This window comes from Notolepis coatsorum (genome assembly GCF_963971535.1).
Source record: "Notolepis coatsorum genome assembly, chromosome: 11".
In the NCBI taxonomy this organism is placed as follows: Eukaryota; Metazoa; Chordata; class Actinopteri; order Aulopiformes; family Paralepididae; genus Notolepis; species Notolepis coatsorum.
The window spans coordinates 71,129,222-71,149,136 of record NC_140175.1 but is presented as its reverse complement, the minus strand read 5'-3'; the positions used below and the strand labels follow the sequence as shown (position 1 = coordinate 71,149,136).

Here is a 19,915-nt window from a genome sequence, read left to right as displayed (position 1 = left end):
TCACACTGAAATTTGCACTGGAGGTCTAAAAACATTTAGGCGGTCGTCTAAGAGCTGCGTGAAGAGGAACCCCGATGTCTCACCCGTAACAATGGACCGTCCAGGTCACTTAGCATAAATTATGCCCCAAATTCTGACTAAATTGTCTTCTGTTGCATGTTCTTTTTGTTCTCTACCTTGGGGAGACAGTTGATGAATGGGAACAGGGTGGAACACTATGAATTATCAAAGTGAGTATTTCACGAATATAATAATAATAATGCAGGACCTGTCACAGAGGTCTTTAATTGGCATGCAATTATCCTCAATGTTAGCGGTTAGCACGCACGGTTAGCACACACACACCGGAACACACACGCATGCATTGTTTTTGTAGGATCCGTCTCCCCCCCCCCCCCCCCCCCCCCCCCCCAAGGGCAGCCGGGAGCAGACGAGGGCAACCGGGGACCATCCAAGTGCTCCTGCCCGTCTTCGTCACAGACGCGACAGCGTTAGCGATCTGTTGTTTTTGCATGTTTTTCCATTTGAGTTTCTCATATCGGGGGGGGGGGGGGGGGGGCCTTGCGAGCACGGGGAGAACATGCAAACTCCACACAGAAAGGCCCAGGAGATACCCCACCTGGCATCACGGAAACCTGGTCCCCAAGCGGGAATCGAACCCTGGACCTTCTTGCTGTGAGGCGACAGTGTTAACCACTACACCACCATGCTGCTATTATTATTATTATTATTATTATTATTATTATTATTATTATTATTATTATTATTATTATTATTATATGACATTGTTTATCATTACATACAATGTATCCATGTCAATAGCTAACGTCACGGTGACCAATTGCAGCCACTCTTATTGTCTGGGACCAAATACGGCCACGCCCCACTCCCAGCAAAAAGTGGGAATCTCTAGAATGGGTTTGGGGCGGCGCTGTATACGGAAGTGGCTCTCAAGGTGACGATTAGACAACACTTTCTTGTTGTCAGTAGATGGCAGCATTGGTTTAAAATTAAAGGCTGAAAATGTTGAGAACTACAACACTGCATTTCCCAAGAGCGTTAGCACAGGTCGCAGGTCACTGGGATGGGTCTATATTCTCCGACGTGATCTGAACAGCGTTAAACTATTACTGCAACCTCGGTATAGCGACCGCGAATGGCCAACTAATTATCTTACAAAAGTGCGCTGGTAGCATTACATATGTTGTCTAAAGGGGGACATATGGTACAATTTAAGATTCTAATGATAATCGGCATATAAAGGACAAGATAAAGCATCGTTAATTTGTAAGAAACCTCAATGAAAACGGCGCAGGGTGCTATTGTTATGAAAATGTGATAGAATCCTATAAAAATGTGGACGCACTTGGCCTACGTTCCGTTAAATGTTGAAAAACAGGGTACAAAACCAGTCAGAGCTATTTTTACCGGCCACAAATTAAATAAATAGCTTTTTAGTATTTCTCCATGAATTATTATAATGTATTGTGTGTTATCTCTCCATTTCACACTATGGTAGTGCTTGTGCCAGCACAGGAGATATCAATCAATATCTTCCCTTTGAATAAAATAGGCTCAGGAATCAGGATTGTTAAAGCTATTTAGCATAATCCATGTCAAAAAGAGTAGCCTATAGTAGGGGTGGACGGTATAAACGTTATATCGTATAAACGGTATGGATTTTGACTATACCTTCATACCTTGTGACCGGTAGACTAGAGCAGCTAGTCACAGCAGTAGCAATGACGTTAACGTTACTTGTCGATTCACTCGACATTTGCAGTGGTCGTTGCATAGTGTTTAATTGTACTGAGTTTTTCTCCACTTGTTCACGGACCTTGCCATATCGTTTTGGCATTTCAATTTGGCTAAGGAGGCTGGCTTTAGCACAGCAACGGGCTAACGTTAGCCACTAAGCTAACATTCTAACGTGACTCTGCGGCACCAGTTCCATTCGTGAGGAAAGGGGGGGGGGGGGGGGGGGGGGGGGGGTTATATTGAAGAGGCTTGACAACAGAGGTTCAAAAATAACTTCACATTTATTTGGCTATTCGTTTCTTTATATCGCTTTATCCATCAGGCTGCTCCCATTTCCAACTGTGTGTTGACAATCCTGGTGTGACATCATCACCTGTCCTACGGCATCTTAGGAAGCTCAAACCTCAAACTCAAAATTACATCACGCTCTCTCTCTACGTTGTCAAACATGTACACTAAAGTTAAGTTATGTTGGAGTTGTATTGTGTTTGAGGGAAAGAAACCTCCTGTCCTGCTGTAGTTTTTATTTTCACTTTGTGACGCTTGATTTGATTGTATTTCATGAAAAAAGTGTTTTTCGGAGATGGAAGTAACTTGAGAAAAGATTTTGCATTTTTCTATTGCAGTTTTGTACAATAAATGTTCTTAAAATACCTCTGTACTATGTGAAATATGTCCTAGCAATACAAGAGTACAGTAATAGCTGCCATACCAGTGTTTTACCCCTTCAGAAGCATTTATATAGACATTTTAAGATAAATGAATATACCGTGATATTACCGTCTGTGCTTCAAATTATACCGTGATATACATTTTTGACCATACCGTCCAGCCCTAGCCTATAGTAAATGTATACACACACAAGAGAGAGGGAGAATAGTTTATAGCAGACTTAATGATTTTACAATCGTTTTGCTAATGAAGTGAAATATTTATTATCATCAACTATCCAGTTCGTTTTTATAGTGTAACTCTACTTCATTGAATGTTCAGAGAGAGAGGGACAGGCTCAGTCCCCCAGCCATACTTTCCTCACTATTGGAATAGTTAGCGTTAGCAGTAGAGCTGTCCCCGAAGCCTGTTTTTGGGATTTGAACTTTGGCAGGTTTTTTTCGAACGGACGTTCGAACCATTGTTTTAAATCATGCAAAAAATGTGCTCCTAAATAATTTTTCTGGTTCAGTACTGTGTCGAGTCTTGACTTTACGTGCACATAGCGCGCCGCACATTTACACATAACGTAGAACATAATGCGCATATTGCTGCGGTACATTTAATTTAAGTAGTAGTATCTTAGTACTTACTGGTCACACAAGAGGCTTTAATAACGTTTGGATGGTAATCCATTTTGTGAATACATTTGTTGAAACAACATCTTTGTTGGGCGATGGCTCCTGCTATCTTAACGTTAGCAAACTAAACGTGCATAGTAGGGCTGGGCGATATAACGATAACGATAAATATCGCGATATATTTTAATAATCGATATCGAAATAAAAAAAAAATCGAAAAATCGTTTTTTTTTTTTTTTTTTACCTGCAACAGGGCAGTTTTAAAACCAGAGACAGTGGACAGACTTGTCTTTCTTGCCTGCAACTTAAAGTAATGGCTTTGCTTGTCCAAATGACAATACTGACCAAATTCAGATTTCTTTTTCTCTTGTCCATTTATTTTGTTTGCTTTCTAATTTAAAATACATTTTGAAACCGTCTGTACACAGTAGGCTATGTGTGCTAGCAGAGCTAGTCTCCAGTCATGAGTCACAGTGCACATGTGCGGTGGTTTGTCCACCAAAAAAGCGCCAAAAGATCGAAAATAAACGAGCAGAGCCAGAACTGTTCAACTCCTCTGGAGCCACAGCCAGCAGAGAAGCCGGTTTACTTTAGCTTTTAAACCAGCTGCAGCCTGAGAACTGGAGTGTGAGAGGATGTAACACTAAAGATGGCGGCAATGACAAAGAATTGCTGCAAAATAAACATACATCTGTTGTTAAAAAAAAAAAAAAAAAAAAAAAAATGTTTTTTTTTTTTAATTTTTTTTATACTTATAACAATTCGATAATTATCGATATCGAGAAATAAAATAAAATTATCATATCGTTATCGCGATATGATTTTTTTCCATATCGCCCAGCCCTAGTGCATAGCTTAACGAGCATAACATAACTGTTAACGTTAAGTAACTTGTGTTCGGCTGGGAAAGTTCAGCATCACTGCATACACTTGGTTTAATCCAAACGTCCATTCGGAAACGTTGTATTATGAAATAAGACGTGTGAGTGAGTCTCTCTCTCCCTCTTTTTTTGCATGATTGATTAATAAATGTCCTGATAAAAGTATGACGGACCGGTGACCTCTCCTCATCTTGACTAGACTGTTGTGTCTGTGTTCGTGTGCAGGGATTAAAGCAAAAAAATATCTCCTGAACTTTTTTTCAGGCCAAGTCATATTCTTATTTTAACCTCCACTGTATATTTCTTATTTAATAGCGTTAGCGTTTTAAGGGAACTAGATTATTTTGTATTATTTATATCTTTTCTATTGCCAGTTTGCTTTTACGTAATATGAATATCAATGCTGTTTTCAATTCATTAAATAAAACAGATTTTTGACTTTGACTGACTTTTTGCAAGGGTTGACTCTGACTTTGTTGTCATACAAATAATTAATCATCAACCATCTACATACTGTAACTTTTCAGTGCAGGTTTCAGTGCAGGTTTTTATTTACATTGTGACAACTGAACAAGCTTATGACTTGAACAAGGAATTTCAGCTGATTTTGCATGACAGTGCCTGCTTCAGAAAAGATTAATCACTATCAGGCTAAATCCAAACTTTGATTTGATTGCAATCTTGATTAGGCCATTTCAACTAGTAGATATTTCTAATACTTGCTGCACATTAAGACACTCATATCGGCAAATGTGCTTGTGTGACGTTTATAGATGTAGGCTATATAGTTAGGCCTAATAACGTCGGCTTGTGTGCCTATTTGTGAGCTCCCGCACAGACGTGATGGAATTCAAGTTCAAGTTTTTATTGATCACATAGGCAGGCTACACATGGCATAGGCCGTAGGCTACATGGCAGTGAGATTCATTGTTCTTGTATGCTCTCTCTTGTATTATTGTTATAGGCTATTGTCAAGAAAGGAAGTACATTATTTTCAATCGTGGCTTTAATTCGTAGCCTTAACACTTTCCCGGCCAACCAACCGTTCAGGGCCAAAAAAACGTATATATCGTTTATGCTTTTTTCCTATTTTAATATTCTATTCAATGTCACGGACCTGTATGTTGCCGTTAAAAGGCATACTGGGACCCCGAGGGTGCAGCACCGGCCAGATCCGGCAAGGTGGCAGTGTCGAGAGTGCAGTAAACCCTGTTCCAGACCGTGTGCTCCATTTAAATCCCACCGGCGGAGAATGTTAGTACAGGGAAGCCTAGAGGTTCACTCGATCACATTGAAAAGTGTCCGGGACAAGGCAGCTGGGTGGCGCAGCGGACATTGCGCTCGTCACCAACGCAAGAGACACCGGGTTCGACTCCGGCTGTCGGCGTTGCCTCCGGCTTGGGCCGGCCGTCATACTAACTCAATTGGCAGAGTTAGTGGGTGGAAGTCGATGGGTGGTAATCTGGACGTTGTGGACAGCGACTCCTACAGGTCGGTTGGGGGACGCCTGCACAGCAGACAGGAAAATGGTGGGGGTAGTGTGAGCCTCCCACACATTACACCTCGCCAAATGAGAGTCCGCACTGGCAGGTGAAAAGATGTGACAGGCTGCCTCCACATGTATCGGAGGGGACATGTGATGCAAGGCTTCTATCCTCCCTGCAACCGGCCAGTGGGGGGCATATGCAAGCAACATTCAAGACAGGGTAGGGGAGAATTGGCACGATGGACCAGATGGCGATCAAACAATTGGAATATTATTTTTGGAATAGCCCCGATCAAAGGTAAGGACTATCTGACGTCAATTACAGCTTGATCTTGCAATGTTTTCATATCGATCCAGCTGATCAGCGTGTGTAGTTCTCAAAACGAATGCCGTTACTGGCAATCAAAGCATCAGAAACGACCGCCCCCCCCCCCCCCCCCCCCCCCCTTTCATGCATTCATGATGAAACATAATACCTATTATACATTTGATTTGGAAATAGTAGCGTGTCCAGGGATGAAAGGCCAATGCTTTTAGTAGAATTCACGTAGCGCCCTATAACTCAGCTTTCCAGGAATTAGCCCGGATCACTCCGAAACTATACTTATATTCACCACGGGATAACGTGCGAACATATACATGAAAATGTTATTCTTTTTTGCATCTTGGACAGAAGATAGTTACTGTCAAATGACCATAGTATTGTATCTATAGCTATAATATAGAATATAGCTCTACAAACAAGGTGACGCACCCCTATCTTTAAAGCGTGGCCTAGCTAGAACAGGATGAGGAAAATCCCCGGCGCTGAATGAGTTAAGAGAAGCAGTCTCCTAAGAAGCTTAATTAATCCTAATCCGTATCAGCCACATAACTGAGACCAGCTATAGCAAAAATCATAAATAGACTAGGGCTGGGCGATATGGCCTAAAAATAAAATCTCAGATTTATTTTTTTTTCTCTTGAAAACTAGAAACGCCAAGGAAATCATTCAAATAACCTGTTTTTATTTTAAAAAATTATATTATTATCTTTATTAGCGTTTTCACAGCTTTTTCTGGCCATGCAGGACCGACAGAGGAGAGAGGGAGAACGGGAGGAGAAGCAGGGAGGACATGCGGCAAATGGCCACCGGGACTGGGAATCGAACCCTGGGCGACCGCTTCACGACTCAGCGAGCTATAATTATGGTGTGCTACTGGAGCACCCCACCTTTGTTTTTATTTGACACAAAATAATTATCAAACCAAGATGAATTTCCCTATTGGGATTAATAGTGCAATAACTTGCTTTTTCACCAAACTTCACGTAAAACAGATAAAATGTGCCTCTTGATCATCAAACAAGAATGAATTTCCCTATTGGGATTAATAAAGTGCAAATCTAACTTTCACCAAACATAACTTTTTGTAAAATAAAAGGTGACTGTAATAAAAAAAAAAAAAAAAAAAAAAAAATTGAAAATCTATTTACATTTTTCAAAATCGTCCTAAATCATTCATTCGAATTAATCGATAAAAAAATCGATTAATCGCCCAGCCCTAAAATAGACTACTGTAAATAAAATAGCCTATAACATTATAAAGGATAGGCTATAGCAGGGGTTCCAAACCTTTCTTCCCCAGAGCCCCACAATTCCTTGGAGACATAGGAATATGATATGATATAGGCTACTGGTCCGTCAGCGAGGAGATAGCCCACAGCGGATAGCCATTTGAGAATAGGCTATTATGGCCAAACGAGGGGAGGCTAGGCTATAGCCTATAAATATTATTTAATGTTTTCATAAGCGTAAAGATACAAGGACAACAGTTAGATTAACGATCAAGTTAGTTTAATGTATGCAGGCTTCGCAGGGCTCCGTGTCTGTGCCATGCGTTATGCGCAAGTCACTGTCGCATAGTTGTAGCCGATAAAGGCCTATATGTAGGCTATTATATATAATTTATATAGGCTACCTAATACCGACATCAAAATAGATTGTATGCCTCTACAAATCATATTATACCAGTGTAACGGTGTCTGGCTGTATGATGTCAACTTGTCAGCATGAACATAATAACACCAGGATAGCTAAGCAAGTAGCTTACCAGACGTTGTTACTTTTGGGATTTGGTACATACATACCCATTTATTATTAACAACATATAAAATGAGGACTATGACCATACGGCATTCATTCAATGTACACAACTATATCAATAAATGGTGATCACAAACACTAGCCACATCGTTACTAGAGAACTAACTATAACCAGTTGACGCTTGACGCTGCTCTCGGACGTCAGGTGGAACAGGAAGTGAAGTCACTGGCTCAGGTTAAATCAAATTAAACCTGTAGCTACATCCGGTACAAACAAAGAGTGCCACTTAGTGACCAAACATGGCACTGCAACTAAATAACAACACAGAAATACAATAGGCACATTTGTGACCGTTACACCAGGTAGCCAATTGATGGAAAATTTGTTGCGACTTGGAATCAAATTGACGGAAATCCGTCGTAGGACGGAGCGATTTAATCCCTGTGTGCGCGACTTTCAAATGATTGTAAACACAACATAACATAGTACTGTGATATTCTGATATATCACATTCTAGTATATATTTTTTGTGTAAAATAAATAAAATATAAAAAGAAAACATTTTGATAAAAAAGCGGAGGTTCAAACCCATTAATTAAGATTTGAATGCCAACGTAACGAATGAAGGTCCGAACCTTCAAACGTTTGGGCTCAGCCCTAGTTAGCAGCTAATGTTAGTTAAGGTTTTACCGAGATGTGGGCATACAAGAATGGCGAGGATGTAAAGCATGTTAGACGCATTAATAGACCGCATTAAGAGTTTTCATTGCACATAGAAACAGCACAACTCGCGAGAGGAGTTGGCACAGGCTGTAGAATGCAGGGCTGAAGAGCTAGATGTAGATAGCTTCTAAAATTGAAAGTGGGGGTATCGGGGTCAGCCCATCCCTTACAGCTGGCGTTGACGTGAAACACGGAAGTTATAAAATGGGAGCGAAACGCGCACTGTAGAATCCTGGCTCTAGGCAGAATCACAGAAATAGTGGTTTAAGATAAGTTACTTATATTTTTGAACGTGATTCATTGCGTACTAGTTAGATTACACGTTGCGCATGTTATGACTTACGAGCCTATAATACCGTTTTATTCATGCTACCTACCATGCTTTGCAGGGCTCGAGTTACATTCATAAATAATACAGAATTTAATAGACGTGCCTCCCTTGTTTGACACAAATGATTAAATGCATTCGGTAAGTTAACTAGAGAGGACTCCGGGCCATGTTGCTCATGTAATTGAATTCATGATCAAGCCTTATTGCATACAGTATTCATCCGAATACTAATATGTGCACACAGACCCCATACAGTACACTGTTCATTCAGTCAGAGGTCAGAGCACAGGGTCAGCCACACTGCGGTGGCTCTGGGGCAGTTTCATGTCGTGGTTTGCTGCCTTGCTCAAGAGTAACTGAGTAATTTGGTGGAAAAGAGGCCATCAGATCAAAACAAACACAATCGCAGAGGAACCTAAAAGAAGATACGACTGTGTTGTGACTTGTTTGATTTAAGTAAGGAAGGTAATGTTTAGTTTAAACATACTATTTACATTTATGGTCTTTTAGTTTATTTGACACTTCATGAAAAACCTGGTCATGGTAATTATTTTTTTTATCCACTTTTTCTCTCCTCTTTTTCTATTTTTCTCCCATCCCAATTCCACTGTGCCAATTCTCCCCTCCCCCGTCTTGAACGTTGCTCGCATATGCCCCCCACTGGCCGGTTGTAGGGAGGATAGAAGCCTTGCATCATGTGTCCCCTCCAATACACGAGAAGGCAGCCTGTCACATCTTTTCACCTGCCAGCGCGGACTCTCATTGGCGAGGTGTAACGTGTGGGAGGCTCACACTACCCCCGCCATTTCCTGTCTCTGCTGTGCAGACGTCCCCAACCAACCTGTAGGAGTCGCTGTCCACAACGTCCAGATTACCACCCATCGACTTCCACCCGCTAACTCTGCCAATTGAGTTAGTATGACGGCTGGCCCAAGCCGGAGGCAACGCCGAACGGCCGGAGTCGAACTCGGTGTCTCTTGCGTTGGTGACGAGCGCAATGTCCACTGCGCCACCCAGCTGCCCTTGGTCATGGTCATTATTAATATTAATGTTAATATGGAGAATTAGTTAATATGAACTAATAGCTAATGTAGCCAACAATAACATAAATAAAACATTTTAAATGCTTACTTGAGTACTCGCTAGGGGTGGGCGATATATCGAGTATACTCGATGTATCGCGGATTGTTCTACCCGAGATGTAGTACTGTACTATATTGCGAAAATCGAGTATTCGTTTATATGGCGCCGCCCGCGGCCGAGAGACACTCGCAGTGCTTTCCTCGAGAAGGGACGGCGGAGCTATAGGCTAACGTTAGTGTAGTCAGGGCTGTACAGTGCGATATAATGTTGCGGTTGTAATTTCATTAGACAGACCAGCGCGGACCTTTAATAACATGCAATTTAATTGACACAAGCAATGAGCTAACGGTAGCTGCTAACCAAGGTATCCATTAGGATTATGCTAAGCTAACTAGCGATAGCTGCTAACCCTGGAAAACGGTCAAAGCGGACTCCACAAGACTAGTTCCATTCGTGAGGAAAGGGGGTGGGTTATATTGACAACGCTTGACAACAGAAGTTTAAACATAACTTCATATTTATTGGTTATTCGTTTCTGTATATCATCCAATTTCCATCTCTGTGTGTCTCCATCTCCATCTCTTCCTGTTTACATTCGAGTGCGACGTCATCACCTACGGCAGCTTAGAGCCTTAGACAATCAAAACGCGAACCTAGAACAAAACCCGAGGGGGGGGGGGGGGGGGGGGCTGGCTCTCTTGTTCATTCTCGCCCCCTCTCTCTCTCTCTCTCGCTCTCTCTCTACATTCAGTAGCCAAACGTTACAGACAGTATAAATACTAACTGGATAGTTGATGATATAAACATTTAATTTCATTATCTGAAATATTCTAAAATCATTAAGTCTGCTATAAGCCATTATACCTTTGTGTGTGATTATTATTTTCTCACAGTAGTGTGTGTGTATATATATATATACATATATCTATGTGTGTGTGTTTGGCTAAAGTGGATAGAAAACACAGTACTGTGTAAAAGTCTTAGGCACCCAAGAGTTTTTATATAAATACATGTAAATACACTTTTTTATTAGTGTGTCAGTAGACTACTTAGTACATTTTCATTAAATAATTTTTTAAAGCATCTTCATGGTTTAATAATGCAAACATATGTTGCAGGGACTTATTATAATCATCATATTGGCGTGACTGTATGCATCAAAGGGTTAAATCAAGCATTTTTAAGTGCTTTAGAGGAAATGTCAAAATATCGCGATATATATCGTGTATCGCGATATGGCCAAAAAATATCACGATATCATTTAGAGGCCATATCGCCCAGCCCTACTACTCGCCAAGGAATGGCGCATATAATTAATTAGAGGAAATGTTTTCTTGCATCCCTATAATAACAATTGACCCATCTCAAACCCTGCCCCCTTTTCTTGATCCTTCAAAATCACAAATGTTGCTTCTCTCAGGAGGGAAGCAGCAGGTGTTTGGAGGAGCAAGAAAGGGGGGCAGGGTTTGAAATTGGTACATGGCTAACTAAACACTACTTGCTAGGACTGAGCCTAGCAACCCACTACCTGGGTTAAACTATCCACTGACCTATTTTTCTATCCACAATAACACTCTGTAAAACCAATGCTCAGCAAAGGCTTAACGGTAGCATTAAGTTACCTAATTGCAATTATTTTTGACTGATTGCAATTGTGATATTATTCACAGTAGTAGAGGGAATAATCATTTGTGTGTCATTATTCTATTCAAAACATTCAAATAATCATGGTGTGATTTTTGCAGGGATCTGTAGTACCAAACAAAGATGTTTTCTTAAGTCTCCAGTAGAATATGATCTGTAGGCCGAGACATCTCTGCAGCACCACAATACGTAATTCACACAACAGCAGCAGGGATTGAACCGCTGATGTTCTAGTTTATACAGGCAGTCTTCTCAAAATCAAAATAAAATACAACCTCTCATTAAACCCCTCACAAAGAAGCCTAGCCTATTTATTTTTAAGCACAGGGAATAATAATAATCTCTTTGATACGTTCAGCTCCCACATAACTCAAAGTACATTTCCAATGTTTACAAACAATACAAAATAAAACACTTGAAGCTTTGCAAACACAGAGTAATAAATGCCTTCAATCAAATTAGATAAAAGTGATCAGGCCTTATAAGTTCAGGCGCTATAGAGAAACTATTATGACTACCTGCCAACTATCTCAACCTTGTCGAATTTCAACAATTCCAGACACAACACTTGCCTCAGTAGAACAATATACTCACAGGTGGTCCCTGGCTCATGACCTTTGACCTACACAGAACCTACCACATAAATACTATGTCAGCATCCACAGACACAACTGATTCAAACTTACTTGGAAAACCAAACGTCTACCGGTACCAGCCTCAGCTCTCACACCACATACACACACAGGAGGAAACACGTTTGTGTAACTTTTTGGATTATTTTTAGCACCACATGCTGACAAAAAGCACTAACTAGGGCTCGTGAAATGGGGTATATCAGTCAGCCAAGATTGGCGGCCGATATAAGCTGATAATCGTTATTAAAAATGATGCCCACACAGTAGGGCTGACCTTAAAAAAAAATGTTGGCATTCGAAGCTTCGCAGGGCTGTACGCTAAGCTTTTTCACTAGGGGCACATTTAGGGGCAAATTTTTAAATAACAATTTTACCATTATTAAAAAAATATGTTCCTCCTGCCTCATTACTGTGGTCCTTTTATTTAACATTTAAGTGCGTTTGTTTTCAGGTTTGTATCTTTTATAATGAACCAACTGAGAAAGTGTGTAAATCACTAATAGAACAAAAACAACAAACTGTGTGTGTGTGTGTGTGCGCGCGCTTGTGTAGTGCTCCTTGAATGAGATCACCACAACACACACACACCATTGCATTAATCAGGAGGACAAGAAACTCTGCATACATTTGTTTCACAATGAAAAGTGCTTTAGAAATCAAATGAATTATTATTGTAAATAACCCCATGAAAGGTTTATTTGTATGGGTAATTACCTGCTTCATATTTGTGATGTTACTGGTTTCAGTGTGTGCCTAAAGTGATCAATGTGTTGGGCCGTTTATAGAGATCTATGCCAATTAATGTTTATGTATATCCGGGACTTTTTTTAATAAGAATTGAGAGGTATTTGTATATGTGACCTTTATTTTGAAACCCGTGTTGCGACGCAACCTTATTTACATTTGCGCTTTTGACAGTGAAATGTTCAGTCCAACTTAGCTGGAAGGAAAGACTAATCAAAAAGGTTTAATTGACCCGTATGAGGCTCTTACGGTAGGACTACTCACCTAATGCATAGCTGAACCTGAACGTTAGAAGTGTCCGTGTCCCCGTCAATCAATCATCACATCATCACATCAATCATCATCATCTTATCATCTCTCCACATCGGACGTGGTTGTCATAAGATGGACTGATATCCACTCCGTTGTTCTTTTTTGCGTCTTAAATGTATTAAAATGAGGTGCTTCTTTGGCGATGCAATAGCCCATATTGAAAGGAAGAGAGCCCACATTCAGTTTCGTTTTGCTAGGAATTATGGGATTTGGTGTTGGATGTATAGACTACGCAGATAGGGACATGGTCTTTAATCGCACGATAGACTACAAGTACCAGGTACTAGCGTGACCCAGATTCACTCCACACGCAAATCTTTTTTTTCACTCAGGCTATCGGTGATCGCAGTAAGTTCATTCATTGCCGACAGATTCTTTCATAGCACCACGACATTGTGTCGCACTGTACAGCCCTGGTTGTAGGCTAATGTTTTTTTTTAAAATGTATCCAATTTGTATGGATTAATTTAGGAGTGAAATGCGAATGAAGGGTTGAAATCACAACTCGCAACGTTGCTCCCAAATAATATTTCCAACTCGCAACGGCCAAATTAAGGGGCAATTTGCGACGAGATCATCGCACTGTACAGCCCTGCTTCGGGGCCGAGATTTGATTTTAATTCGAAGCTTCGAGATTACATTTTTTTCTTTTTTTTTTATGTTGTGGGACTTGTACAGCACTTGTTTTTAAATGTGCTCTATAAATAAAGTGGATTGGATTAATTAATTAAATTAATAATGAGTCACCTGGGCGGCTGCTTTCCGTTACACAGCCAACAACATTACATTACATAGTTATGTTGCAACCTTCGTCTATAAAGCAAACAATTATATAAATATTTATATGTAGTTAACACATTCGGGACGGGCCACGGATAAATCCGTGGTTCGAATCCACCCGTTGAGGACCAACCACGGACATGTCCGTGGCAAGGTTGTTTGGGCTTTTATTCCATTTTAATAACCTATCAAGGTCACCGAGCGGCACTGCAGAAGTACCCTACTCTTTGAATTCGAAAAAGTGCATTACCGGCCAGATCCTCTTAGGGGCGCTATCTCGATAATGCGGTGTTCCCTGTGGCAGAAGTTGTCTTGTTTTTTCTGGATTTCCAATGTAGTTTTCTACTAACCTGAAGCGATGCCTATAGCCTGTTACACGGATTACGTTTTGGGACACGGATTTCACTATGCAGTAAAGGAATATATCATCAGCCAATGGACATATCGATCTACCAGATGGCGATTGATCTCTGGGGGATCCAACCGGCCCACGGTAAGATCTTTTTCACGTAAATTACACGCTGATCAAGGCTTGTCTTGATATCCATCCACCCGGTCAACGAATGTGGCTACTGAGTAGGGGTGGACGGTATGGTCTAAAATTTATATCACGGTATAATTTGAAGTATAGACGGTAACGGTATATATCACGGTATCAGTGTTTCCGTTAGAATATTTTTTTTTGCCTGATAGGCAGGCTATATAAAGAATGACATCCTCAAGGCATGTAGATTTATAATATTTTAACTTAAAACTAGGCTACTTTTGCGTATAAAGTCATTATATTCCAAATAAAATAAGTCCCGAGTCCGTGCTGCTCCCATTGCAAACAGCCGGGCTGGATGCTGGATTTTGCTAGAAGCATATGTAGCTGCAGAGCCGCAGAGCCAGCGGCGCTTTCAGGTCTGGTCACAGCTTTCAGCCGTTGGGTGGGGGGGCGCTGTTGAGCGGATCTGACCTGAAAGCGCCGCTGGCTCTGCGGCTCTGCAGCTGCATGCTATTCGCAAATCCACTGCTTCCGCCGTCCTTCCGGCTCCCGCTGCAGCCGTCGTTATCATAACACTACACGCATATCATAATGTTTACAGCAAACTGTAGTTGATCACCAGGTATGTTTTATTAACGTAGAATAATTCATATAAGAAAAACGATAGGGACATCGCTTACCTTTCTCCACTGGTTAAAAATGCCAGGAACTGAAATTGAAACTTGCTGTGCGCCGCGGTGATATGTGTTTATTATGAAATGACAATTGCGTGTTGACACGCCCACTGCGCGAAGCCTTCTAAATAACTTTTTCCAGTTTGCACAGATCTATTATCTATGACTAATTCTATCTATTTTTAGGGGCAAATGCGATTGAAATAGTAGCGCTGTGGTTACATGACGTCATTGCTATTTTAGAGCTACTCTACCGGTTACACGGTATAGTCAAAATCCATACCGTAGAGCAAATTAATACCGCTTATACCGTATACCGTTTATACCGTCCACCCCTACTACTGAGGCTAACATGGTTATTGGTAATCAATAATCAAAAAATCCCCCCCCCCCCCCTCATGCATTCATGGTGGACCATCAATACCGATCATATGCAGTTTGAGTTTTAACTGTAGCTTCTGTATATCCGAAATGCCATTGGATATAACGTTAGTAGCTTAGCGGCCTGTATCTCGCCTTCCAGGAAATATCCTAGCCGAAATCCCTTATAACGCTTATATTTAAGACGCTATAAAATGAGAACGTATTGATGAAAAAATTATTTCTTTAAGCCATTTTGAAGGGACGGTTTATGGTCTCAATTGACAATGAGAATGGACAGATAGCAATACTATAAAGTATAGATTTAGCTCTACAAACAGCCCCACGGACTGTGCAAGTCTGTTTAGAAATGCTGGCCGTTAAGCGTGAGATTAGACGCATCCAAGTGGCCGGGAAAGTGTTAAGAGACAAAGGCAGAATTCGACTTAATCTTTTATTAAGACATGTTTTTATATGGGTCGGGACACTATAAAAAATACTATAGAGAATTGTCAGTGCTGTAAAGTTTAAACCTTTTTAAATCTTAGACAAACAAAACACTTTGCTTTCATGAAATATTGTAAGCCGTCATTTGAGGCTTTATAAAAGCAGCACAATGAACACAAATCGGTCAGTGCCGAGTCCGACCTCATCTTAAATAACAAACAGCATTGCTTGTTGTAGTTAAAGAGAGGCAGAGTTGATTTTGCAGGTAAAATCAAATTTTAATAATATATTCAAATTTTATTTTCCCATTCGAATCCCATGCCCATCGAACGAAGCTTCGAAGTATTTAAGACAGCCATACCACACAGTGCCATCTCCTCAGCAACCGCCCTCTTTCCTCAGCAACAATTGTGATTAAAGGATCAAGAAAGGAGATTGAGATTAGTCAATTCCTCCAACAATAGCTAAATAAAGGCATAACCATGTGAATTATTTTCTTATCTCTACCTGGAATTTTTTTTTTTTTTTTTTTTTAATGGGTCGACGACAAGTATTTTATTTGAATAAATGTCCATCATTGTCCATTCAAATAATATTTTGTATTTTAATATTATATTCAGTATAAAGTTACACATTTTGAACACAAGAGGGCGATACTACAAAGGTTCACTGCTCAGAGCCTCAGGGAATCAGCTTGCTGGCCCGTTTACAACATGGAAATGCCATAGTGAAGTTCGTGAACCTATTGTCGTTGTTATACCTACATTAAAATAATGTATGCATGAATTAATTCCCATCATTGTGTTTCTAACATGCTTCCTATTACCCTTCCTAACATCCTCCCTATCACACTTACTAAGCTTTCTAGCATCCTTCCTAACATGCTTCCTATGGCCCTTCCTATGCTTCCTAACATCCTTCCTATGTTTCCTAACATGCTTCCTATCCCCCTTCATATTAGCGTCTAGCATTAGCATGCTAATACTGCTAATAACTATAATGTCTGTCGGTCAGTGTGTTGGTACTAGCATGTTATGATGAACATCTCGCTTTTAATAATCTGTTTTACAGGGATACTTGACTAAATTATCATGTATAATGATATGTATTTATTATTTAACAGGCCTACATCAATGCAAAAGAGTGATGCAATTCGATGTAAATACGAACAATGAACACTACACAACAACCATCAAACGCACATAGCACACACATCCACACACTCACTTTAAACAAACACACTGTAGCACCCACTCCCCACACTTTATATTTATTGATAAAGGATTGCACTACAACTCGTACACCTTACTGTAAATTGTACCTAAATTGTACCTCATCCCATTTCTGCTTTGCACTATATAGTATTGTATATTAGTACACTGCATAGTATTGTATATTATATGGTAACTCAGTTACGTCTATTCTGCATCGAACATTGTATGTCTATACTGAACACTGTGACCTCATTTTCTACTTCTAATTTACATGCTATACTATGTTATTTGATACTTATCTTGTCTAGCACAGTCTCTGGAGCGTAACAGTAAGAAGCATTTTGTATAAAAGTATTCTGTACTTCTGTATGACAACTATTAAAGAAACTTGAAATATATTGATTCAGAGAACTTTGTATTTTCTTGATTTACTACCTAATCAACATAATTACAGTATGGTTGTATGTGTTTGTGACTTGATAAGAAATGTTGTAATGTGATTGCGTTTGATCACAATGTGAATGAATGAATGAATGAATGAATGAAAACTTTATTTAACAGATTGCAGAATGGGTCCAATACAGTACGGCTCAATACAGGATGCAGACCAGAGAAAGACGTTTGTCTTGTTTACATCAGGGTCCCCCATTTTCAATTCATAGTGATAGTGAGCCATGTATCATATTGATTCATCGATTCATACCATATACAATTTGTGATATTGCAAGATATATAATTAATCAAAACTGTATCTGTAGTGGTGAAGCCTTAGTTTAACACCCACACTACTTGCCAGGATGAGGCCTGACAAGATAGATACCCATTTCCTCTCTGTGTTCAGTAAACTACTATCCGGCTGCAAGCTAGCCTAGCACAGCATAAATGAAGGAAGTGGACACGGACCATTAGCCTAACTAGGCTAGTGGTCCGTATCCGCTTCCATTCATTTGTGTTAAGCTAGGCTAGCTTGCAGCCGGATGTCTTTCTACTGAGAGGAAATTGGTGTCTATCTTCTTGTCTGACTCTGGAGAAGATGGAAAACGCGTTTAATGTCGGCGTGTTCCTTTAAAATAATATAGGACAAACTGCTCGCACACCATATAGGCAGTAGGATGTAGCATCACAGTGTTTTCCTCAGGTCTGTTTTTAGCCCATTGGTGCCATAATATTGGGGGAAATGGTGGCTCTGCTCAGTCAGCCCCCCGCCCACATAACAACATGCCCCTTATTTTCCACAAGTTGTAAACAAACAATGCTTTATATCGCGCCCCTTGTTTAGGGAAACACCACCTCAATTAAATGCCAATCATTCGCACTTATAGCGGATGCTACACTTATTATTCTAGGAACAGTTGTGTTTCGGTAGCTTTTAGTTTTTTTGTAACGTTGTTTTGAGAACAAGAAAAGCAGGAACGCCCCTCTGTGTCTGAAAATGGCAGCCCTCTCTTTACGTCTTCGTTTGCTCGTTTCAGCGTGCTCGATCTAAAAGCGTGAGCTATCTCCGGTAATAACAAGAATACAGTAACAAGTCAAGAAGTTACAGAGCAAATCCGTCAACAGTATCCACACGACAACAACACCGACAGATCGCTTGATTTATATACCAGCCAGGCCCTGCGCGCTGTAACGAACCATGTTTTTATTATCAGGCTACTTCCTCACGTCAACTTGGGATTGTTGTGTTGAGCAAAGCAAAACAAAAGCATGATCATCATCATACGACACACGCATTGGTGTAAAAAATAAATAACAAAGAAATAATAACTCCGATAGAACTCAATAAGAAAGCACCACATCACATATGATCGCATTAAAAACGCGTATAGATTTATTAATAAGCTGGCGGGGCTGGACTCGCCCCCTCCCTCCCATTTCGCGCTCTATTGCCTATATTTCCTCCCGTGCCGCAGGTGCGATTCTATCAACAAGGACACATATACATAAAGCAGTTATTTAAAAAAAAAAATTAGCTTACCCATCCATCGCAGAAAGGAAAGAGATGAGAAAGGAGAGAGGGAGCACTGAAAGGAGGAAGAAGGAGAGGTTTGGGTGTGTTGTTAGTGCTGGCAGCCCCTCCAGAGCAGAAAGTGTTTCGCTGTGAGACGCTGCATAATGGCACGTTTCCTGCTTCCTGACGTGAGCAGACGACACACAAAATGGCCTCTGAGAGGAGAGAGACACACCTTGGTGAGCTGGGAGCAACGGAGGGGCTGATATCATGGCGTTAGTATCCACTGAACAACAACATGATTCAATATAATAAAGTCCTAACAACACTACAGGTGAAATGGCCTCTAAGCTCCTGAGATTCCTTGGCTATCTCTGAGCACAGTATTAATCAGTCACTATTGGAAATTAATCCATAGAGATATGGGATGAATGAAGGAGTTTATCTGAAAAGGGGTACAGGTAGCCTACTTTTATTTTTATTTATCCTTTATTTATCCAGGAATGTCCCATTGATGTACAAGATATCTTCTTCCAGTCTGTACAGTTTCTACATCAAATGTATATATCTGGACTTTTTTTGTATCACAAACTATACTGTATTTGCAAATCTGGTATGTCATAAATGTAGATGTAGCAGTACTGTCTATCTGTATGTCATATATGTTATGATGAATTGAAAATGGGGGACCCTGATGTAAACAAGATGAAAGTCTTTCTCTGGTCTGCATCCCCTTAACAATTGTATGTATTGAGCTGTACTGTACTGTACCCATTCTGCAATCTGTTAATAAAGTTTTCAATCAATCAATCCAGGGAGTCCTGAAAGAGCACAGTCCAAAACTATACAGTTAAAAAACACCCCTGAGTCTGAGAGACAGCTGTGCTTCCTTTACAACCCTAGCCTAATCTACTTAATAAGATATACACATTTTTTTTTATATATATATTTTTTTTTATTTTTTTTTTAAACAAACACATAAACAAACATGACAACACACAATTAGATATACAAGCATTGTAAAACAGTGTA

At 40.2% G+C, this 19,915-nt stretch overlaps 1 protein-coding gene across 3 annotated transcripts in view; it reads right to left on the bottom strand.

Annotated features, from left to right (window-relative positions):
* The window catches only part of ptbp3 (polypyrimidine tract binding protein 3), a 66,063-nt gene extending 47,018 nt beyond the window's left edge, over positions 1-19,045 (bottom strand). For 2 of the 3 annotated variants that reach the window (XM_084325181.1, XM_084325183.1), the window contains exon 1: positions 18,911-19,045. Coding sequence is in view for 1 of the 3 variants with exons in the window: in XM_084325184.1 (XP_084181310.1) it covers positions 18,911-18,914 (4 nt within the window). In the remaining 2 variants the exon portion in view is untranslated. The remainder of the gene's footprint in view (positions 1-18,910) is intronic. The other variant, XM_084325184.1, reaches the window with a different exon arrangement.
* Between the last annotated feature and the right edge of the window lie 870 nt (positions 19,046-19,915).